The 25,695-nt window shown below is 34.1% G+C and overlaps 1 protein-coding gene across 1 annotated transcript; it reads right to left on the reverse strand.

Moving 5' to 3' along the window:
* Positions 1-665: 665 nt before the first annotated feature.
* On the reverse strand, positions 666-25,572 carry LOC149226738 (uncharacterized protein At4g15970-like). The gene is made up of 4 exons (XM_089380284.1): positions 25,260-25,572; positions 5,860-6,080; positions 3,613-3,999; positions 666-1,160 (listed from the first exon to the last, which is right to left on the reverse strand). The coding sequence occupies exons 1-4, from the start codon at positions 25,570-25,572 to the stop codon at positions 666-668; spliced, it is 1,416 nt and encodes a 471-aa protein (XP_089236410.1).
* Positions 25,573-25,695: the final 123 nt, after the last annotated feature.

The following is a 25,695-nucleotide window of genomic DNA, read 5'->3' on the forward strand; positions in this document are numbered from 1 at the left end:
TAATTAAATTAATTACATAAACAAAAATGTCGTATTTTTAAACTATTAATAATAAGAAGTTAAAAATCTCCATAACCCTTGTTACATGTTTTTTAAAATAAACATATATTTAATTAATAATATTTTTTTATAATCATTAGTCATAATACTAATTTAAAATAAAATTATAATTCATTTTCATTTTAGTAAGATATAAACTATATTTTTTATTTCAAAATTTAATAATAACCTCCTGCATCATAAAAACATTAAAACAATTCACAGAGCTGAAACCATTCCCTAAACATGGCATTAACCCCTCCCAAGAATAAGTGAATATGGAGATGAATAAAGATCAACTACACGAATCAGTGGAGGAACAAGGTGAAATCATAATACTGGTCAATAAATTAAATATGGAAATTTGATAAGGGGAACCCAATTCCCCATGAGTTTTGTTGGAACAGGGTAAATATGGAGGCACTCAGATTCCCATGCCTGTAATTTTTGTTGGGAATTGGCAGATCTAAATATGTTTAGATGTCAATTTATTGTTCACATTGTACTTTGAATGATCCTGGTTATTATTCACAAAAAAATTCAACTGTAATTCGTAGATGACGAGGTTACAAATTTGCATTGTTCACGTTGCAGCTACCAGATTCGTTCCAGGGCATGATGTCCATTCACTGCCAAGACTGTCGACATTTCTGTATAGGTGTCCAGTGTACTGCCCTGCTCGTAGTAGCTGAATGGGCATTCATCATGTAGTTTCTCCAATCGGAGAGAGTGTTTTGCAGATCATGGAACTTCGCCTTCATTCCTCTGCAGCAGTTGGCGTGCATGGTGTAGATATGGCTCAAATCCGGGTCCTTCTGGCAGTACCCTCTGAAGAATTTTGTATCCAGGAAGATGAATTGAAGGCCTCTGCGAGGGATCTCTTGCGCTTTGATGAAGTTTAATACCTCCTGTTCGTTTTTACCTGGATATGTTGCTTGCGCCTCATACCAGAACCTAAAGAAACTGACTGTCCGTGGGTTGGAACGGATGTACATGTAGCCGCAATTGGGGAGGTTTCTGAGACTACGTGGGTGACCATTGTAGAGGTCTGAAGCCATCTGGATGTCTGCGCTCCGCAAGAATTTCGTGAAGGGATCCCGGAACCACAGTATATCAGTATCCTGCAAGCCAAAGTATAATGATACTGTCATGAATTTACTGAAAAGCCTCTCTATGTCCTTAGTTTGTTTCATAAATAATATAATTGTGAATGTAAGCTTTTTTTTAATTGAAAGTTGAGAACCCATAATTTAGAGAGATTAGTTGCCATATTAGATATAACTATTTTATAAATTTGTCAACTGGGAAGACTTTGAAACCACAACTGAGAAAAGAGACTAACTATCCTCAAAAATTCCCACTATTAATTTTGATAAAAGAAAAATCATGTGTCCGACAGTACCTACAACTGTAGATTTGTGGAAAAAACTTCCATGTAGGTTTAAAACAGACGGGATTACATTTAAGGGAATAGAGGTGGTTTCTTCTTGAACACGATACTCTGGGAATAACTAGGAGTGCATGTAGAAAACAGAGTTATCTCGGTATAATGGCGAATATGGGAGTCCAAATTTGTAAAAACCTCCTCGTGCAATGGAAATAAGTACGGGAGAGTTCAGCGGTGGGAATCGAAAAAAATGGGCTTTCTTTCAGGGAAGGATAACCATATAAAACAGATACTCGCAGATACTCGCGGTGTTTTCTGAACACTCCATCTTCACCGAAAGTTATATGGCTATTCAGCTTGCAGCTAAGCAAGCATTTAATGCTGGATAGTAGGCTCGTTAACCCTTGCCAAATTGTTTTGTATGAAAGTACTGGAAAGTTAGGTTTTATATGGGTTGAAATAGGTTTGTGCCAATAATATGCTTGGCCAATATACCACTATGGTACAATGTTTGCCACACGGAAAAAGGAAATCATGATTAGAATTACAGATGATTATGTTCGCCCCCGCTTAACTTAAATTTATCATCAATTATGAAAATATTTTGAAATGATTTATTTTTGTTTTTCACAATAATTTAAATATTTTTACAATTTATTATTATTATTACCTAATTTTAAGATGAAACTCTTTTGTTTGTGAGACAAGGGATCCATCTCAGTGCAGCTATTTAACTACTAAATCTATTAAGGCATACATACTCTACCTCTCTAGTTTTTCTGATTTTTGAACCTATGACATCTTAAGAGGAAACACACCCTTTTAACCATTAAATCCACTATATTATAATATACCTAAACTGTAATATTTTTATATTTTCTTTTTGTTCTATATTGATTTAAATTAAATTTGTCTTTAATACTAAAAGTTATAAATAAAAATAAAAAAGAAATATGTAATTGAATATTTCTCTTTTCACAAGTTATTTTTGAACATCAGAAATAATAGAACTAAAACTTTAAAGTTTAATTCTAGTGCAGATTTCAAAATAAACAATAATTTGAAATTAGAATTCTTTTTCATATTAAAAGTTGAAGATTAAAAAGAGGGAAAGGAAATATATATGTGTGTATTTCTCTTTTCACAAGTTATTTTCGAACCTCACAAATAAAATAAAACTTTAGGGCTTAATTCTATCATAGATTTCAAAATGAAAGTTGAATAGTAAAAAATGAGAAAGATAAAAAATAATTATATATATAGTTGAGTATTTGTCACAAGTTATTTTTGAATTTTACAAGTTATTTTTGAATCTCACAAATTATTTTTGAACATCACAAATAGGGACTAAAACCTTAAAGGGTAATTCCCAAAATGAATATCAATTTAATTTTATTCATCTTCATTTATTTTCAAAATATTTTGAAATCTACAATTAACATAAAAATAGTAGACTAAAACATATGAAAACTAAACACTTATAATAAAATACTTTACAAAATGGATAAAAATCTATCATCCTACATTCCATTTTTAAACTCACAAGTAACTAAAACATATGACAATCAAAAACTTGCTATACAATATTTACTTATTATGTTGTGATTAAAAGAGCTTTTGCAATTGTCAAAGAAACTTAGCAAGTGGTATGGTTCACTAGTGAGTCAAGTCTATGGAAAGATGTTGGTCCTTGTCGCATTTATGTTAATATTAAGTTTAAGTCTATGGAAAGATGTTGGCTTTTGTAGCATTTATGAAATTCTGATTCTGCTAGCTAGAATAGTAGCATCCGTTTATTCATAATAAAAATATTAGAAAAATCAAAAACTTGTTATACAATATTTTCTTATTATTTTGTGATTAAAGAAAGTTTTATAATTGTTAAAGGAACTTAGCTTAAGTGATATGGTTCACTAATTCAAATTTACAAAAAAAATGTTAATTCTACCCAATAAAATAGTAACAACTGTATAATGAAAATATTAGAAAAATAAATAAAACACATGACCATCAAACAATTTGGTATAAGGTTTCTTATAATGAACCGGAAAAAAAGAAAAATAGAAACATTTGTTATACATTGGTTCATAATGAACAGAAACTACAAAAATTGGAAATAAGTCTCATTTTTGTTAAAAAAATTTACATATATAAATGAAATTCACAATAATCATATGAATACTTACAGAGAAAACGAAATTGTAGCCTGCCTCCAACACCTCGCCAAAGAAGCGCAGCCTTCTCCACATCATCTTCAAGTAACCATCAGTCATATAGTACTTATCGGCTGAGAAATCTATCCCCTCGGTGTTCATCATATAACAATGCTTGTGAATCTGCCTGCAGAAGTCGAGTGCTTTGCTGTCGACCGCAACGATGAGAAGATTCTGCAGCAAGTGTTCAGTTCCGTTGCCTTCTCGGAAACTCTGCAAGAACAGGTCGAACATGCTATTATTCTGCGCCCATGCTGCGTTCAACGACGTGATAATAACCGTTTTGTCTGGGTTCGCAGCCTCAGATAGTCGTAATTCAAGCTCCGCACTATAATTGGATACCATCGTAACGTGATGCTTCTGCACATTATACATACAAACCCATTGGTATATTAGTAGGAAGTAGTTTTTTTTCCTCCGCTAATTTTATCCTGGAATCCGAGGAATTGTTCGGATAGTTATGAAAATTTTGATTAGAGAAAATGTGGCAAGGATTTTTGTAAATCCAAGTTATAGTTGTTAAACTTGTGTCTTAGACATTTTGATGGTGCTGAATCCATTTCCACCATCAAAAACACGATTCAAACACTGCCTCTACAAGATTTTTTGAAATTGTTTTGCCCTTATTCCTGCCACTTTTGACCCTCCGAACAATTCCTCCACCTCCATAGACAACTCCTAATTTAAATGTTTTAATAAATTTAAATATATTGAATTTATTTACATAGTTTAAACTATATAATTTAAATAATCAAATATCACAATCTCATTCATAATCTATAATTATATCATCAAATTTCAAAAAATAATCCAATATATAATTTAATCTATAATTATGCTATCAAATTTCAAAAAATAACTTAATAAGACCATTTCTATCAATATTGAGATATCAAATAAAATTAATAATTAATTTTATTTTGTAATTTTATTACTAACAAAAATGGTAATTATTCCAATCAATACCTTAAAAATTGGGTTACTACATTAATATCTATGCAAAATTCTAATCTCTAATAGCATGAAGCAAAATCCATAATTTATAATTTATATTTGACTTTGTTACATTGTCTTAATAAACTATTTCAAATTTAATAAACTATTGATTATTACATTAATATATGTAGATTTCAAATTTGTAGTAATTATTGGAATCCACTATCTAAAAATTTTGATTACAACATTAATGTCATGCAAAATTCTAATCTTTCATAACATGGAACAAAGATCATAATCTATATTTAACTTTGTTCCATTATCTTAACTAATTATTTCAAATATATATTTACTTATTACCTTAAAGCATATAAAAAATTTCAATATCTAATATGGAACAAAGTACTTGACTTTGCTTCATAAATATTAAACACATTGAAATTAAAACTGTAATAGATATAAGAATGTGATGGATAACTTGAGATAACTCTTTTGAAATTGAATCATTAAACTTTCCTTTATTATAATTTTATATTTAATAGAAAGTTATTATAATTTTATATTTAATAAAATTAATCAAATAAAATAAAAGCCAAAATTTTATAAGATGTAATATATTTAATGAATATAATTTTATATTTAAAAAATTAATTAAATATAATATATTTCATAAACTCTTAGTTTAATGAGGTGGAGGAGTTGCTTGGAAAGTTTTGGAAATTCCAGTGATATTTATAGAAAATCCGGTAAGGATTTTTGTAAATCTAAATTATAGTTGTTAAACTTTAAAATTTTAGGTGTCCTAGACATTTTTGATGTTGCTGAATCCATCTCCACCATCAAAAACACGATTTAAATACTGCCTCTATAAAAAAATTTGAACTTTTTACCCAAATTCCAGCCATTTTTTACCATCGGGACAATGTCTCATCCTGATCAGACCACTCTAATAAATAAAAATGCAAAAATGGAAATAAAGAAATAAATGATTTCCTACAATGAAATGGAAGAAAACATATTTATTAAGATCAAGTAAAAAAAAAATTAAAAAATAAAAAAAAAATAAAAAAAATAATCTTTCACCTCAAGGAAAATAAATATAGTTAAGAAATAGTCCTTCATCAACCAAGAATACTAAAACTCCATAATCCATGGCACTTGCTTTCTTATTAATTGTGTTATAAGCGAATTTTTATTTGTATTTTCAATTAATAAAGCTGCTTTATAAATTCCAATTGCAAGTATCCAGGCCAACGTAATGATTTTGAGGGAGTACGGACTTACAGAATTATCTGGAGTTTCAGCGCCCGTTCCTTTGATTTTGAAAAGGCCTATAAATCTGCGTGAAACAGAGCTTAAAACGATGGGACTAGCGAACGCCGTTTGTGCCTCATTCAACAGTGTTATGTAGATTAACCCTATCAGCGTTACGCCGAGCAGGACCGCGATCACGATCTTCGCCTCGCTGTGACCGGCCGCCGTAAGCCTTGATTTCTTTCGTTTCCCTGAATAAACACATACAAGCAATTCCCGTCACACTGTGTTAAATATACCCTGTTGAACAATTTTGAATTATAATCATTTACAGACTGCCACAACTCATTGGACGAGCAAGCGGAGTTGCAGTCCACATACTGTTTGATAAAATGATTGGGTATCACAGTAACATCAAGCAACAGAAACTCATTAAACGATATATTTATTTTGTTTTGGGGATGAATCATATTAGATAATTTGAAACATAGATCAAAAAATCATAATATGATTAATCCAAAAAAATTTATAAAATCAGTATAGATCACAAAAATCTAAAATCAAACAATATGACATATCTTTTGAAACAATAACCATGAAAATGAAGTACTATATGCTAAAAAGTTCGAAGTTCAAATTTTCTAATTTACTTGTACTTACAAAAAATATATACTTAAACACTGATTCCTTATCACAATAACATCAAGAAACAAAAACTCATCAAATCATTGAAATCTTTCAAGGCTATAAATATATTATATAAAACAAATTTTTTCTAGAACATAGCCATAATCATGAAAATGAAATATTATATGCAAGAAAGTTATAGATTTAAATCTTCAAATTCATCTATACTAACAAAAAAAAATACTTAAACACCTATAAATTTTAGTAATAACAACCCTGTTATGAAAAATTAATTTAAACATCTTCTCCCAGTATTGGAATATTTGCAATAATAATGACTGAGTTGTATGGATCAGAATAATACCTGTTAACATCTGGGTGGGCTTCTGTAACGCGAGAGTCATCTTCCTTGACAGTGAATTTTCCACGAAAATGATATATCAAACATTGACTTCCAGGAACATAGAGGATACGTTGGACGCACGTCCAAACGTGATAGGAATTCCGTTCTTGATGAACATGGGATCCTTGCCTTTTAATTTATAGGTGAGATTTTTAATTTATTGGTGAGATTAAGGAATGTTTAGGTAATGATCATGGAATTCTCGCTTCTCAACCGCTGAGATTAAACGATGGCATAGTTGGAACTAATGTAAAGTAGATGAGATTTAATAATAGTATGGTTGATGATCATGGAATTCTTGCTTCCTTGCAGAGATTAAATAATGGCATAGTTCATGATCATGTAATTCTCGTTCTGTGATGAACCTTCATTTGCAATTTCGGCGGAATCTTTGCTTACAATTTTAATATTTATGCTGTGTTCATGTGCTATTTATGGGGCAAGGCATCCTTAAGAAAATGGCATGCATGCAATGGAGAAACAAGGGGCAGCAAGTGGCAAAGTCCAGTGTACACTCGAGAAAGAGGAAGCCATATTCAGAAGAAAAAGTGATGGAATTGTTTCATAGTTTATGTATTGATTGAAATAGAAAGAGGGTTAATTTGTATTATTTAATATTAATATGTTTTTGTTTTATTTGATTTTTAATTAGAATTTAAAAATTAATGAATATTATTTTATTAATTAAATAATTAATTTTTTGTGGTAGGTAAACACTTTTGGGGATTTGAACCAGTAATCCATTACAAGGAGTGCAATCCATTACAAGGAGTGTCTTAACATAATGCACTTATTCACTGTCAATCCAAAGTTTCATAGGTTTAAATAACTAATTTTTAATAATGGATATTTTTTATTAAAATTTATAGATTTTTTCACTTTTGTCGTGAAGATGAACTACATTAGTTGGTTCTAAACATCGACCAAATAATATTGTTGTGATTAATTCTACATTAGTTGGTTCTAAGCATGGACCAAATAATATTGTTGTGATTAATTCAAAAACTGCTTACTACATTATAAATTACAAAAGCCTAAAATCTAAAATTATAATTTATTAAAAAATTTAAAAAATACATGTTAATAAAGCGAATTATAACTTATAAGTAAATAATTTAGAAACATACATATTAATAGAGTAAATTATAAGTATGTTAGACAGTTTTGGATGAATTAATATTTTAATGTGAATGGAATTTTTTTTTAAATCCAAATTTAAAGTGATAGGTTATATAAACATTTTTAAACTAATTACTCTAGCTGAGTTATAATTTTAATTTTGATTAGGGATGTATTTACTAACTTCGTGAATTCTTTTTTTGGATATAATTTAAAATTTAAAAATATGTTTAGAAAGTCAAACAAACATGTATATGATTTCATTTCACTAAAATCTATGCATATATGATATATTTATTGTTTAAAAAAATTATCATATATATTATCAAAAAGCAATTTAAATCAAAGTAGTAAATTTCTGTAAAGTTATGTGAAAACATGAAGTGAAGTCTAAACATATGTTAAGTGATGTAACAATCACTATTGCTTTATCTTAGTTTTATATCTATCAAGTTTTGAGAAGGATTAAATCCCTCAAGATGAAAACCTTTTTTAGAGTGTAAAACTTTAGAAAAGGTTTACACCTCAAGAGATTTGATCCTTCTTGACACTTCATAGTTCTCGAGTTAAGATGGATCTATATGTTGGTTCTTTATAATATTATTTATAATCATATAAATTTAACATCTCTATATATAAATAAACTTAGTTTTAAGAATAAAAAATCAACATCAAATCATTTTCCGTGGTCTTGAGAATAAGAATTTTCCTCCAAAACTTTCTAGGGTCAAACTTAGAGAGATCCATAACTTCTCTTTCTTTCTACTTATATATTATATTTTCTTCACTTAATAAGAGCTTTGTACATATTTGTCTTATTAAGTCTGAAGGATTAGTTAGGAGCATCCATAATTTCTTTTCTGGAAATTTTACAATCATTATCATACCAAGGGTTGGTATATCTATTATTCATTTTATATCACACTTTAATAAAGAACTTGCTCACAGTAGGGGAGAGGGTTGTATTAAAATTATGATAGAGGTTTTCAATAATATCGTTATAATAAAATAGGTGTAAATCCCATTTAAATCCTTTAAGAAGAGATCCATTTTACTCTTGTAAAAAAGTAGGTGGCTTTGGTTCTCACAATTCTCATGCATGTCCTTGTTATGTATGGAAAAGTTTAGAGTTAAGGTTAAAGCTTTATGGTTAGAGTTAGACTCATGGTCAATTAAGAGGTCAAGATTTACAATTTGGTTGGAAATAGGGATATCATATATCACATAATCAATGACACCACTACCAATCCCATGAATACAAATTATCTGTTTGGATTTTAGCCACTTGATTGTGCCATTGCAAATTATAAGGTCTTGAGAACTACATATTTTGACTATCTCTGTACCAAAAAAATTCTCTATTAGGTATTCAATTTTTTGTTGAATATATTAGCTAAATCAAGGTCCTCATCTAGCCAAAGAGGATTAGGGTTTGAGTCATTACTTAGAATAATATCTTTATTAGAGGTGGTTCTAGAATTAAAGTATCCTAACAAAGAGTATATTACCTTCATTCTTTAGAGTTAGGTGAGAAATAAAAATTTGTGACAAGTCTTTTTTGTGATAATGTCAAATATTTCAATCCAAATGTACCTATTGAGGGAATCTATTTTTTGAAATTGATTGTTAGAAGAGACACTTTTTTATATAACAATCTATTCCTCCAATTCCTTTGTGAGAGAACTTTTTCTTCAATTTAACCAAAAATGAATCTATATATTGTTGATACACTTGCATATAAATTTTCACAAATCATTATATTATTAATATGATTCTCCCTCCTAAAAAAATAATAAGCTTAAAGCATTTAAATTTTAATCTTAGTAAGTGGGGTGCCAAAAGAAATAAAGAGTATAAACCTGACATCATTGCATAATCCATCAAGTGTGTGGTGCTACAACAAGTTTTACATTGACATATATTTGTTTGTGTTCACATTGCATGATGGTACTGATATACTTATGAATTTGACAACTACAACATTATTATCAATATGTTATTTTTAGTATATGGCATTATATGATGTTTTACATAATGACAATATGCTCATGCATGCATACACATATTTGTCTTTGCTACCTTGTTTTCAGTGTTGATAACTTCATGAAATTAATGACCGTGATATTATTACACCCATACTTTGGCCTCATTTATATAGTCAATCTATGTTATGTAATAGTTTTGGATATTCGCTCCCCAAGGAAACCATGTTCAGGCTTATGAAGACATTATTTAAGCTTCAAAAATGTAAAGCGTATGCATATATTTGGATATAAAACTATACTATTTTTGTTTTAAAAAACAATTATGATAACCATGGCCAAGCCATGGAAATCATTAGAATATGGTCTAAAAATCATTTCAAAATTTATTTGAATACCCGGTCAATGCAATAAGCACATATGAAAAAATATTAAGCATACACAGTGAAGCATTAAACATATGGGCTCATCTTAGTCAATGGGGCTTCACTTAATGAACCTTTGGCATAACACTTGTGTTCATGGCATACTAAACAATACCTTTAATTTGACTACATATGGGAAAATACCTCTAAATATCACATTCTTTAACCCCCTATTAATAATACTATACACCTTCCCATTTTAAAAAACCCCTAATTTCATTAGATATTGTAGGTATCCATTTTTTTCATTAACATTTTTTATACCCTTTTATATTTTTTCATTAACTTTGAGCTCCATTTTTTATACCAATCAATATAAAAACCCTTTAACCCTATATATCCCATGTCACTTTTTCCTCAATATATATCTGCCAACATGAATGCACGTGGAATGGTATTGCTCCCCAATAAAACCCCATGATCTCAGTAAATCGTGATCTCAATAAATCTTGAAATACAGTGCCTCAACGTGACTCATCCAGTGTCGATTGGTCCATATGCTATGTTTCTCAAAGAACATGGGCCACATAATATAACACAAATATATGCATTCATTATGTGGTGCACCTGCCAAGTGATCCCTAAACGTATGCCAAATTGTACCTAGCGTAGCATATGTGATTGTGAATTATTTCACAGCATGCATTTGTTCGTTGGTAAGACCATCGACGAGTCATATGCGACCTATCATATGGCTTGGGAAATGAACTGAGTCATAAACATAAAGATCAAGTGGATTGAAACCTCACCGTAAAAATTAACTTACTTAAGTTGAGTTTTAATCAACTGTCAACGATCACCGGTGGAATTATTGGGTAGGGATTTGGTAACTAACCAAAGTGAATGAGACCAAATGGTGGGTTGATGGCACTGAACTTCGAGGAACTTGTTATGGTTCTCAGCTAAAGTAGACAATTGATACCAATGACATCTCATTCTCATTGTGTATCTCATCCCTCATAACAAAACCAAGAATTATAGAGCTCTAGAATATTGGTTTGGCTCCTGCAACAACTTATGGGAATCATTGGAAACTAATTTCAAGAAATAAAATCCACTTTCACATGTATGGAAAGAAATTGACTCTATTCTTTGGTTAGTTTCTTTCTAGAAAAATCTAGGCTTATTTAAGTTAGTTTGAACATCATGCAAGAGTGTCATTGCAGCTCTATGGAATCCATAATTTCCACCCTAGGGATCCTAGTTACTGGTTTGGAAAATTTACCAACACCTGTAGATTTTGGTGTAATGACAAACATCTTCATGTATTAGAACCTGGACCAAATTAAACTATGTTTGAAAGAGTGTTGGAATAATCACACACCTCTATGGAATCTGTACAAACCTCTTCAAAAAATCAATCCCTTCCATAATCCCCCGTCTCTCCATCCATTTTGTTGGTGACTTCCATGCATGCTTGAGATAAGTTGTAGTCTCTTTCATACCTTGTTTTGTTTCATAGCCCATGCAATAGCGTTTTGACATAGTAAGGTTGACAATGACCTCTTGTTCTATCAATGGATCCTTTGGTTGTGTGAGTTCTCAACAAAACATGCCTTAGATCATTATAGCCATGCATTGTATGTGATATTTTTGTCCCACCGTCCCACTTCCTTCTTGGCTTGCAAAACCTTGGTTATGATCAACATGGTTCATGATTAAAGGTTTGACACAAACCTATAGCCTCATTCATCATCTCAACTTATCCTTATATTGATTTGTCAAACCAGCCTCCATACATGACTGAAACAGTCCAAACTCATAACAACAATGAGTGATCTTGTTCTTAGCACATAGTCTTTGCTACTCAATATACAGTTCAAGTCCTAATTTTATTTTTTTTGTCGTGTTCTTGGGTTATCACATGTCTCAACCCCATTCATTAAACTCATAATTTACAAGTCAACAAAGGCTCATATTTTCCTACTGATGACTATGGGTAACATAGTTAATTTATGAGAAATCAAACCGACCCAAACTCCCACTCATTTGATCATTCATAGTTTTGTAAAAATGGTATGGCTTATACCCGCACCGAGTCACCTTGATTAATATATTTATTTATCTTACTATCATATCATAATGGTTCAAGCCTAGAATGACTCTATGTAGCCTTGTCATGATTTAAAAAGAAAAGAAAAAAAAAAAAAAACCCATCAGGACTAACACACAAGATTCACCGCAACTCTTGTCTAAGTTCATACAAAGGAATATACAATCCCCTCGTGTTACACAGCATTTTGTCACTGTCCCTATACTGCCTGTCCATGATCCTGGAGGACCTCTATAGTGAATCTGACATGCTTTCCCATCATGAAGAAACTCCCAGTATGTCCCTCTTCATGAGAAGAATAGTTCCCCTTTACATCATTTCCCAAGAATATTCCTTTTATCCCAGTTTACAAGACCAGTGCTACTAAGCAATTTCCTCCTTGCGTCGATTTGCAGATATTAAAACTAGCCCTAGGTTCGTACAGAGTGACTGAGTGCTTTTCCAGTGGCGTCGATCCTCTTTTGGCAAGTTTTTTAAATATGGAGTCGAAGCTTCCATCTCTATAAGATTCATAACAGAATTCTGGTAGATGGTTGGGCTAGATGGAGCTGAGGAAATCAGTTTAGGCCCCTTTCCCCTATTAGGGTGGAACAAACTCAAGAGATAAGACCTTCTCCCATGATGATAGGAACCATCTCCCATCCATCCAAGCTATATAAACCTCTATTTTCCCAAGCTAAACTAGTTTTGGAGTGAGTTTGAATGATCAGCAAGGCATTTATAGCTTGTAGCTTTCTAGTGTATGTTTGAGGGAGAATAGTGTATTTTGGTTTGGTTTGAAACTAGAGGGAAGAGGCCTTAAAACTTCCATTATTGGGGCTATCCATGAGATGCTAGCAAAAGTGTGGAAACCCAGATACGTCGGAGGAGACCAGCAACGTCAATGCATCGGTTGTAATCTCTTTCTGATTTATATGAATACAACTATTGGTTGATTTCCTACATGAAGTGTTATTTTACATATTTATGGCTTAATATTCCTTGACCTATTAAGTAGGTTGAATACAATATTGTATGTTATCACGTTTGTTGTTGTTGCTAATTTGTTTGTTTCAGGTATTCGAAGGAAGGAAATGGAAGATAGTTGTAGTGAGGAAGCAGGATCATCACCAAGCAGAATAGCGTTCTAAGAGGTAGGCCCTCTTAATTGATTCTATCTTAAGGAGATTTTCCATAGATTGTTTGTTTGTGGCTAGACCCGCTCTCTCGGGCTAGAGGAATTGTTTGTGTCCACATTGAGAATTTACCTGCACCACAAATTGGCGACTTCGTTGGGGACCCAATCCTTCTGTTTGATTGATTTTCATTTTATGGTTTTGTGTGAACTTTTCTAGTATCACCTTTTCCCTTTAGTATTCTCTTCTTTGCATGCTTTACTGCTCTAAGCCTGAAATTTACAGTGGCAAGTCTGGTTTTAGCCTTTGAAAAAATTTATTTTTTTCTTGAATCCATCGATCAACACTCTTTTTGGCCAAACAGTCGCACTGATTAGGCCTATCAGCGCTTGTTTTCAGTTAGGTAGTCGCTCCAGTCATGCCGATCAGCGCTTGTTGTCAGTTAGGCACTCACGCTGATTCCTATAGGTGAAGATTAGGGTTTCTCCTGGATCATAACCAGTGTGTCTTGCCCTCTTAATTTTTACCTCTTAGCTCGATTTGCCTATGTTCTCCCTCACTGAAAAGCTTCATTGGCTTGGTTTGTGTGCTTGTTTGGTTTACCTTCTTTTACTTGATTTTTAAGTCTTTGGATGGTTTGTGGCCCTAGGGCATCTAAGTCGTCATCTATTCAGTTTTTTGTGTGCTCAGCAGGTCAAGTTGTTGGTTAGCTTCTCCATGCATTTTCGTTTTTTAGTCCTTTTATCGCTTTGATTTCAATTAAAAAAGTTTGAAAAGTTTCATTTGTTATTCTCTTAATTAAGCATCTCTTTTCGGGCATAGATTACATTGCTCGCCTTGTTCTTGATTGAATCGTTGCATCATTGGTTTGGAAGGAATTCTCTTTTTGTGCTTTCCATTTGATTGATGTCGATTGTTTTGAAAAATTTTCAATGAAGTGTTTGTGAAAGATTCATGTTATCATTCCATTGAAAAATACATAATTCTAGTTTTTTGAATCAATATGTCACATTATTTAGCATCATTGAAGACTAGAGTCGCATCATCATTTGTATTCAAAAATAAATGAATTCTCTTTACTATTAAAAGGACTAGTTGAAGTGCATTTGATAGGAAGATTTAGTGCATTTTGGAGATTTATTAGTGAAAGATTTTAATCTTTGATTGTTGCATTGATTTTGTGTTATCTATCTCTCAATTAGTGTTAACTTTCATCGAAGACAAATATTTCCATTCTCATATAGCTTCATGTAGGAGTTTTTTCAGTTGACAGCTGTAGGGCCTTGTAATTTAAACCTAATTCAAGATCAACCATTAAAATCTATTGAATTAACCTAAGGAAGCATTGAAACTTAATGCTCACATTTAGTGGTCTAGGCTAGAGATGTGTTCCAGCGTCTTTAAATCTAGTAGTTGTCATTCTCTTCGGCATTAGACAGCACTAGTACGGACTTGTGCTCTATTGAGATATTTAATGAGTGTATTAATTCTCCTGCATCTATATGTCAATCCGGGCTCATAAACACGAGTTGTATTGCACTTTCTAAATTTAGTTCTTGGTCAGAGTTCTAATGGTTTCCTTTATAAAATGATTTAGCTGAATCTAGCACACAATTCATCAAATTCTAGCAAGCAGAATCAATAATCAAATTTTAACTTTGAAACTCTTAATGAATCTGTACTTTAAAACTATTATACTTAAATGAAATCCCAATCTAAATCACGAGATATATGCTAAGCAAAAACTTCTGATTAAAACACTTTATCAAATAACTCAAATCCTATAAAAACCCTAAGAAACCCTAATTTTGTTACCTATGCTACTCTTGAATGAAAGGTGGCAAATCATAATTACTTCAAGAAAATCATAATTACTTCAAGCATATTCGAAATAAAAGTGGACTTGAAACTAAACTTTTCAAAGGGAACTTTAAATCTTTAGGACTCTATGATAAGCTTCACTCTTGGGCGCGACTCAGAAGAATTTCCAACTAAAACCCTATTTCAATCATCTTGCTTGTTTGACTAAGGACAAATCCAAATCCTATGTCTGAAATTAAGAGGACACAATAACTTTCAATCTGCTATCAAACCCAAGCTTAACAAAATACAACCTCTAGCATTCAACCATCATGAAAGGAAAACTTAACTAAATGAGATGCCAACTCTTCTTATCAAACCAATGAAAGCTTGTCTTCAAACTAATAAACCTATGTCACTCCAAACCTATACTCTGTTTCAAATAGAAATTTGAGCTAAAAGTAATCTTCTGCCTGATCCAATCAATCGAAGAGAGAAACGATCCTCCAGTAACTACTATTCTTCAATTCTGTTCTGGAAATTGATTTTTAATGCTTAACACATGCTCTGCTTGTTTGCAAGTTATGAATGGAAATAGAGAGTGGAATTAACTATCTCAGCAACTCAATTATCCCAATCATTATAATACCAAGTTCAATTGACAGTTTTGGGATTTTTATGTTAAGTTTCAATGATTCTTATGAGATCGATCAATCGATACTCCACACTGTGAATTCTAATTCTCTTGCTACATAAACCTTACACACAACATTCATTCAGTATTCTTTGAGCTCAGAGAAGTATTGGTAATCGGGATTTTATGGAGGAATTGAGATGATCGTTGTGTAATTCACTCAGAAAGGCATGCGTACAGGCTTGTGATTTGGGTTATGCCTACGATTGGGCAATGCTGCTATGCAACAAGAGATGGAAAAATCATGTAGAGGCTATGAAAGGCGTTTTAGATTAGAAGCAAAGAATCGAAGCTATCAACATGTTGGGTCGAAGATGAATTGAACAGAGGTCACCATTAATTCGTTTTGAAAATAGAGAGTGCCTAAAAAGAAATCAAAGGAATGTGTTTTTATTGAGATCAACTTGTAGTGAATGCTCAATCCAATCAACTATAAATTCTAATTAATCTACTCATTCGTCATATAACCAAATCCAACCTTACAAAAACTAGCTCACTCAGAGACCAAAGCAAGATATGCCAGAACACTGTTATGTAAGCAAAATGAATTTAGAAGCTCTAGAAACAAATTAACACAATTAATCAAATGCTAGAAACTACATTTAAATTCTTTTCATAACAATTCAGAGAAATGAATTAAAACTTAAAGCAATCAAATCAACTACTAGCTACAGGATTAAATTTCTCATTGGTGGTGGGCCCTTGCCACTACTGGGTATGAAACTTACAGTAAGATGAAGAGAATCAGATAACTATATCAAACATTTACAGCTCTTGCAATCACAATTTCTTCTTCAATGCAAAACCAAGGCAAAGATAATTTCCATTGATAAAATCTTCGTAGAACAATAACAAAAGAGTTTAAATTCTTCAGTATGTATGTGTGTATATATATCCCTTCTACATTGTTTCTACAAGATTTATAATCCAGTTTACATATTACAATTTAGTAAAAATCAAATCATGGAGATGCCAATCGGATTTCCATTCTAATCCAGGCTTAGAAACCAACAGTTTTCCATACAAGATCTAAATGATAAGACCGAATTCTGTTTTGGAAGCTAAAAGTTGGCTATGCATAAGAAGCATCGATCTTCCTCATTTAATTCGATGAGGTCACGTTGACTATTGTGCTCATCCTTAAGTGCAAATCTTCAAGTGTAATTTCCTAGAGTGAAATTATGGATTGTTGCCTTGAGTATAGTTCCTTCTTTGAGTGAAAAAATCTCTTTTGATGCAGAAGTCCTGGGTCCCTGTGAGAGAAATATTCACATCTATCACCCATAATGATTAGTAAATAAACAAGCACACATTAAACTACCTAATATTGATCATCAAAATAGCTAAAACAACACCATTTGTAATGCTTTTATCTTGTATGGGAATTTGGTATAGTCCAAGCACAAGGAGGTCAAAATAACATGAAAAGAGTTCAACTATAGGTTAAAACAAGGAAAAAATTAGTTTGAAAAGTGTATGAGCATAGACAAAAATGAGGTCCAACATCTCCCCCACACTTTAGGTGATGCATGTCCTCATGCATCTCAAACCAAAAACAGATTGAATCACCTAAGTGTCTGGTCAAAGGCCAACTACCTTAACCAAGACTTCAAGTCCTCTTTTCACTAGAAACTAAACATTTGGTGAACTGCCTGGCTAACTTTTAAGCATTGATCCTTTTTGCAGGACGAGTCCTAGTTGCTTTCCATGTCAAAAGTTGTCTATTATTTCTCTTCAAAGCATAATTTTGAGTGAAGAGTCTCAAGTTACTATCATGCAGCTGATCATTCACTCCTCGTACATAGTGAAACAGTACATTAAATTTATGAGCCTGATCTTTGAGTTTACCAATCCTTTTCTGGAGTCTGATCAACTTAATTCTTAGGTTATCTTCTTCTTCAAAAATAGGTGTCCTTGTTGGAGCTACTGGAGCTTTGGATTTTTGGGAAGGACTTCCTCTGGGCATCTAACTTACGCTATTTTTAGGTGAAGAGAATTGCAGCTGTTGATTGGCTAAAGGCTGAGTGGAAGTGTGTAAATCCTGGGCAATTTCATCGAGAATTTGGGACTGCAATGGAGGTGAAGGATACTGAGGGAGAGATAATGGAGATTGAGCAACGAACTCTGGAGATGAGGTTACAAACATTTGTTGAGGACTGGAAACTCGAAATGTATATGGAGTGTGAGGATTTTTCTTCATGCTTCGAGTCCTTCGTCCACCTTGTATAGGACTTTCTATAGTAGGAGCTGAAGTTTTGTGAGCAGGAAACAAGGTTCTCCTAACCTTGTTCTTGGGTTGGTGACTTTTTTGACCTGTTGAGGGAATTTCAGCTGGCTCATCTGTGGAGGTTAAGGCCTCCCTTCTCCTTTTCTTTTTTTGCTTTTTTTCTAACTATATCTTTGAAGGCTCAGCTGCCTGGCTAAAAGAGGGATCAAGAATTTTAAAATTCTTGGGAGGAGGTGACACAGAATGGGAAAGAGAAGTGGGGGAAGTAGGGGTACTTTGTCAGGTAGGTGTAGTGGTTTCCCTCCTAGACTTCAACGTTCTAACAATAGGCCTTTGTCTCCACTTGACTTGTGCCTCTTCTCCTGGGAACTTCTCTATGAGAAAGTATTCCCAAGACTTCTTTCTCTTACTCAATTCAGGCACAATCAAAATTTTAATCAAACTATGATGGTAGAGGGAAGTCTATGGTTTCTTACCCTGAGATTGTACTCCCCTTGCCATCTTGTGGAGGTTTAATTTCATGAAATGGGGAATATTTATGGAGCAATCCTCTGGAAAATGCATTAAGAGCCTGATATGATATAGAAAAACAATGTCATACCTTCCTTCGCAGGTTAAGAAACATTGGATCATAGTTAACATGGGGTGACATTGATCCTGAATGCAGGTACACAAGACTCCTTTGGCCTGTATTAGTGACTGATAAGCCGGTTTTAGAAACGTTGCACAATTGGGAATGTGTAATTGGTCGCCCTTGAAGAAATTATCCCCACTTGAAGGTAGCCCTATTTCTTCGCTGAGAGACTACTTTCTAGTCTTGAGTTGCAAGTTTCCAACTTTGGCTCTCTTCCTGTCAAACGTTTGGGTAAAGGCCAAAGCAACTGCATCGTTGTACCCCTGAAAATTTTGGAGAAAAAATTGTCCATCCCTTCTCTTCGATGACTTCCTTACAAGACTGATATTCAAGGGTCCGTGAAAACTGGCCAAATTTGGGCTCGTGCTTATCCACTCCCATGGTCAAATTCTAAGTGCACCTGTAGAATTACTGGCACAGAAAAGTAATCAACTAAACCAACGAACTGGATCTCTTATAGCAAATGTCACTCCATAATTAGCACCCAATCGAAATTACGAGACACCTCTGTGATGAGAACAATTCGTCTGGAGTGATCGTGAATAAATAGAAATGATGCAACAAAAATTTGGGAATGGAACTTAAGGTAATGCACTTATAAAGCAACGTGTATTTCATGTTGGAGTCATGGCCATCGAGAGAAATAATGCATTGGCCACCTTCTAAACTCCAGGGGGTTTCCTTTCCGCAAACATTTCCTTGAGCCCGGAAAAGAACAATTCTATACTCAAAGAATCCCTAGACTAATACTGGTCCATATCATTTTGCGAGCCTAGATCATTCAATGCTCGAGAGCTTCATGTTTAGAGAGTCTGAAGGCTTCCAAAGAAGACTCAGCAGGTTCCTTTTCCATAAGTAATCCACTAGACCTGGATAAAGGAATAAACTTGCTCCTGGTGAATTCCTCCTTTATTCTACATGGGCTGTGGGGAGAACCACCTGTAAATATGAAAAATAATAGCCCATTAGTTTATATATATATAAGTAAATATAAAGAAATTAATCAACTAAACCATCAAGGGGAGAACCACCTGTAAATATGAAAAATAACAGCCCATTGGTTTATATATATATATATATATACAAGTAAATATAAAGAAATTAATCAACTGAACCAGCAAGGGGTTGGTCATTTGCATGAATCAGCTCCAACCTAGATCCTTTCGTACTTCCTGTAAAAACTGATCATTTGTGATCAACTTTAAGTCGATGACCATTTACTATAAAATAAGTCTTATCATCATCGATAGTACAAATATGAACTAAACCGTTATCAAAATTTCATTTACTTCATACGATCCTAACCATCTGGTATAAAATTTACCTTTAAAATTCTTAAACTTACTATCATATAACAAGGCCCAGTCACCTAGGTGAAAGACTTTCTTCTTGATCAATTTTTCGTGCCATCGAGCTCTTTGGCTCTGCACCAAAGCGGTTCTATGGTAGGCATCTTATCAGATTTCACCAAGTTCATTCAATTGCATCAACCTCTGCTCTTGAGCTTCATTTAGATTCATGCCCAACTGGGTGGCAGTCCTGAATGTTTTTACTTGGAACTCAATGGGCAAGAGCACTTGTTTACCAAAGACTAACTCATAAGGTGTGTGTCCTGTCACATTTCTCCAAGTCATCCGGTAAGCCCATAGTGCCTCTAGTAACTTACCTGCCCAATCCATATGATGCAGTTGAATAGTTTTGTGAGGATGGATTCTAAAACTTTGTTCATGGACTTTACTTGCCCGTTAGCCTGGGGGTGGTAAGGAGTCGATTTACAATGCTTAATTTGATACTACTTCGTGATTACCTTGACCAAATTTGATGTAAATTGTGTACCCTAGTCAATGACGATTTCATGAGGCACATTGAATCTCGTAAAGATGTCCTCGAACAAAAATTCTACTACTACCTTTTCAGTGGTAGCATACAATGCTTTAGCCTCCACCCACTTGGTGACGTAGTCAATGCACACCAAGATATATTTTTTCTTCTTTGACATTGGGGAGATGGGCCCTACGAAGTCCAATGCCCACTTCTCAAAAGGTTCAATGGCAATTTGTGGTTGAAGAGGCATTTCATCGGAGGCAACTAGTCTCCCCATCCATTGGAAAGCGTCACAACTCAAAACAAACTTCTTGGCATCTTTAAAAAGTGTAGGCCAATAGTATCCAGTACGGAGAACTTTGTATGCAGTCCTTTTATCGACAAAATGGCCACCACAAGGCTCATTGTGACTGGCTCTCAGCACATCATACATTTCATCTTCCCACACACACCGCCTCATAATCAAGTCTGGCCCGGTATAAAATAGATCCCCTTCGATCCAAGAGAAATTAGCACTATGTTGCACTATATTATGTTTTTCTTGGGCCGACATGTTTTGAGGTAGTTTCCCTAATACCAGATAATTGGCAACATCAGCGAACCAAGGAGTAATAGTAGAAATGGAAAATAATGCTTCATCTGGAAATTCATCAAGCACTGGTGTTGGCATGCTTCCCTACGCAATGTTCAAATGAGATAAGAAGTCAGCTGCCAAGTTATCCCTTCCAGGCCTATCAATTACAGTTATATTGAATTCTTGTAAAAGCAACAACCATCTTGTTATCCTACCGTTAGTAATAGGTTTATTCATTAAAAATCTAACAGCAGAATGATCAGTATGGACAAATGTCTCATAACCAGTAATATAATGCCTAAACTTTCCTATAGCATGCACAACTGCTAACAATTCTTTTTCAGTAACCGTATAATTTAATTTAGCGGGAGAAAGACTTTTGCTAACAAAATAAATAGCATAGGGAAATTATCCTCCCTTTGTCCCAAGACCGCTCCCAGTGCAGTATCTGAAGCATCTATACAAATATGAAAAGGTAAGGACCAATTTGGCCCTCTTGATACCGGAGAAATGGACAACTTTTCCTTTAGTACTTGAAAAGTTTGTTGATAGTCAACATTCCATACAAAGTCAGCATCTTTAGTTAACAATTTAAATAATGGTGCTGCAATTCGAGTGAAATTCTCAACAAATCATCGATAATAACCTGCATTCCCTAAAAAACTTCTTACCTCTTTTTGCGAAATAGGAACAGGGGTACACGATATTACCTCGATTTTTTCTAGATCAACTTGAATTCCTTCTAATGATACATGATGGCCTAAAACAATTCCCTTAGTTTGCATCATCTTGCATTTACCACTATTAAGGGCTAGATTAGCTTCTTGAAAAAGAATCAATACTTTCTCTAGATTTGCCAAAGCCTATGAAAAGTCATCTCCATAAACTGTGAAGTCATCCATATAGACCTCCACACATTCATGGATCAAATCAGAGAAAATGGCAAGTACAGCTCTTTGAAAAGTGGCGGGGGCGTTACAAAGACCAAAGGGGAGGACTCTATATGCATAAGTGCCCCAAGGGCATGTAAAATTAGTCTTCTCTTGGTCTTCTTCAGTGATTTGTATTTGATTATAACCGTTGTACCCATCTAGAAAAGAAAAGTACTTCTTACCTGAAAGTGTGTCGAGGACTTGATCAATGAAGGGCAGTGGAAAATAGTCACGCAATGTGACCTTGTTTAATTCTCTGAAGTCAACACAAATATGCCACTTGTTTTTCTTCTTTTGGAACCACTACCAAAGGTGACACCCACCTACTGTCAAAAATGGGGTAAATGAAATCTATAGCCAAAAGTTTTTGAAACTCATCTTTGACAATGTCTTTTAATTCTGGGTTCATACGCCTTTACGGTTGCTAAATAGGTCTCATTTTTTCATTTGTATAGATATGGTGGATGCAGGTGTCTGGATGTATGCCCCTCATGTCCAAGTAATCCCAGGCAAAAGCTCCAGTTTGTTCGCGAATCATACTCATCAACTGTTGCCTCTATTCTGCAGTCAATCTTGTACTGATATGTAAGATCTTTCCTTCAAAAATTTCTACAGGTTCTATGGTGGGTTCATGGCTTTCCTCCATTGCTGCAAAAGAGGTGAAGACAGCTAGATGGCAAGTTTCCTAAAAATCATCACTAAACACATGTTGATAACCATTAAAAGATATAGGATAATTGATACAAGAGCTATCAGCGAAAAACTGCTGCAAAACATGTTCATCAGAATGCTTCTGGAGACCTCTAGACTGATCTAATGATACAAAGGAAACATATATTCTTCGTCTCCATATGGGTTCTCGAACCATAATGGTACTTCAACAGTTGTCTGAGCATGGGGGAAAATAGACAGAGTTTGGTTGTGGGGACCATTAGAAATAATCATTTCTCTGTTTCTACATCCTATGACGGCATCAGCAGTTGCCAGCCATGGTCGTCCTAGAACCACAGGGTTTTCGGGCCTAGAGGTTTTTGGAGAAATGACAATGAAATCTATGGGATATTGCCAAGAAGAAATAGTGACCACTATGTCCTCTAGGGTTCCCATTGGTTTGATGATAGATTTGTCTGCCATTTCTAGAAGGATAAGGGTGGATTTAAGTCCAAGTAATTGTAAAGATGTCATTGTTTCATAGGTCATTGCATTTATTGCTACTCCTAAATCCATGAGGGTATTTCACAAAAGTACTTCGTTTATCTCAATGGTGACAATTTGATTCCTAGGGTCATTTTATTTCACAAGAAAGTCATAAATCATGGTGGACATTTGGCTTATGATTTTGACATTCTGGTTCTTATGCCCCTTTCTCCCCAGTTTCTTAATGCATAGATATTTAACAATTTTGGTGTAGATAGCAATGTCTCTAATTGCTTGTAAAAGTGGAATTTCAATGCAGACATTCCTTAGTTCATTTTCCAAATCATATTCAAGCAGGATCTCTTATTTCTTTACAATCAGTCTTTCCAAGTATGGTGGTTCATTTAATTCTTCTTTCTGCGGTTGTTGTTATTTTTCGTTTTGCAAATGGTTTTCAAATGATGTAGAGGGCACCTCTTCCTCGATAAAAACAGCTAATTTTCCTTTGTTAACTGTCTTCCCCTATCGTAATTGGATTTCATTCATAGGAATGGCGGTGATCATATATGTAGGAAAAGGCTGAATATCAATGTTTTGCATAGGTTGAGGTAGCCTATTATGACTTGGGTTAGGTACGGGTTGCGCAGGCAACAGTGTAGGTCAGGATGGGTTCAAGGTAGCAGGTGCCTGCGAGGATGGTGGGTTAGAAGGTGTAGGTAACAACTGATGCAAAGGAGGTGGTGGCAGCATGGGTTTTTGATACATGTTGGGGTTATGCCCTTGCTGATACAGTTACATGGTTGGATTATACAAGGTACTTGGCATGTTTGGGTAAGGTGCATAGAATTGGGTTTGGGGTTGATAAGCATTGGTATAGGGGTTTGTCCTCCAATTCTGGTTCCAGAGAGTGTTTTGTGGTTGCGGAGTAGCCCAAGGAGGGTAAGATGTTTGGAAGGTCTAAGGCTGAGTCTGACCATAACCTTGGGAATTTGGATTTGGGAATACATTCTGACTCTAACATCTCTAGATGGGTCTTTTGGTGGCTTGATATTGGTCAATGGTTTCAGCGTTCCCTTTGTATATAGCCTATAGACCGAGAAGTGATGGGAACTTCTCGATCAAGTGTTCTAGAGTGTAGATTCCACAAATCTCAATGGCATTTAAAGGGAATTCCCTGTCTGGATGTTTGCGCCTACACTTAGGACAAAAGACTGCCATGGCTGCTTTTTCGGCCTCTTGTTTTTGTTTGATTTTCATAGTGTCTAGCTGGTCACTGATTGTGTTGAGTATATCAGTTTTAAAGTTTTCTAATAAGTTTCCTAGTTCGACTCTTGTAATAGCATTAGCCACAATTTTCTTTAGCACAGTCTCTGTAATTATCTTTAAGTTCGCGAAGCTTTTTTCGTACTTTAGCTTGGCTCCTAGAATAGGTACGACAAAGCTCGACTACTTCAACAAATGGCTTCTTATAGATGTCCCCACCGCTAAGAAGGTTTAATGTTTCAATGCAGTCATCCCTCGATCCTTTTAGGAACACAGTTTTGATAGTATTTTCATCTAAGTTTGACCCACGGAATTTGTGAAAATTATATAGGAATCATTCAAGATACTCCTCTAGGTTTTCATCATATGTTTGTTGCATCCAAAGGATATCATTGATGTCCCTACTCTTACAAAAATCTTGATACTTTTTAAGGAAGACTGATTTCATGTCATCCCATGAGTATATAGTGTGTTCCCCTAGACTCATGAACCATCTAAGGGCTGCATCTTTCAAAGTGGTGGGAAACAATTCAAGTTTATGTGCATTCTCATAGTAATTATAACTGTGACATAAAATATCAAATTCAAAGAGAAATGCATCGGGATCTTCAGATGATTTACCGTAGAATAGCAGAAGAGATTCCATTGGGATGTTTTTCATGTTGATGTTGCTAGTCACATTTAGAATAGGGAATCTGAAGGTAGTTTCCTCATCATCTTCCTTTGGTCCTCCCCTTGGTCCTTCCAGGTTGTTTCCTCCAAAGAAGTTAACATTGCGTCGAGGGCCTTCTCCCTCTCCATGGTGTTCTTCGTTGTTTCTATTCTCCCTGTCTTGGTGGTCCATATTTGTGACGGGCACCCGAAGAGGTTTGTTGATTATAGTGTGAACAGGAGGTACTGGAACACAGTTGATGTTGGTTGATTGCATGTCCATGTTATCTTGCAACTCTACTGGTTCTTCTACCTCGATCCCTTAAGTGTTGTCAAAGACAACCTGTTGAATGGTCTTTTCTCCTTGATCTAAGAACTCTCGATCCAAAAATAGGTTGGTATCAAC

The sequence above is a fragment of the Pinus tabuliformis genome, chromosome J, assembly GCF_031772625.1.
Source record: "Pinus tabuliformis cultivar Carrire ecotype Pingquan chromosome J, CPIR1, whole genome shotgun sequence".
Lineage (NCBI taxonomy): Eukaryota > Viridiplantae > Streptophyta > Pinopsida > Pinales > Pinaceae > Pinus > Pinus tabuliformis.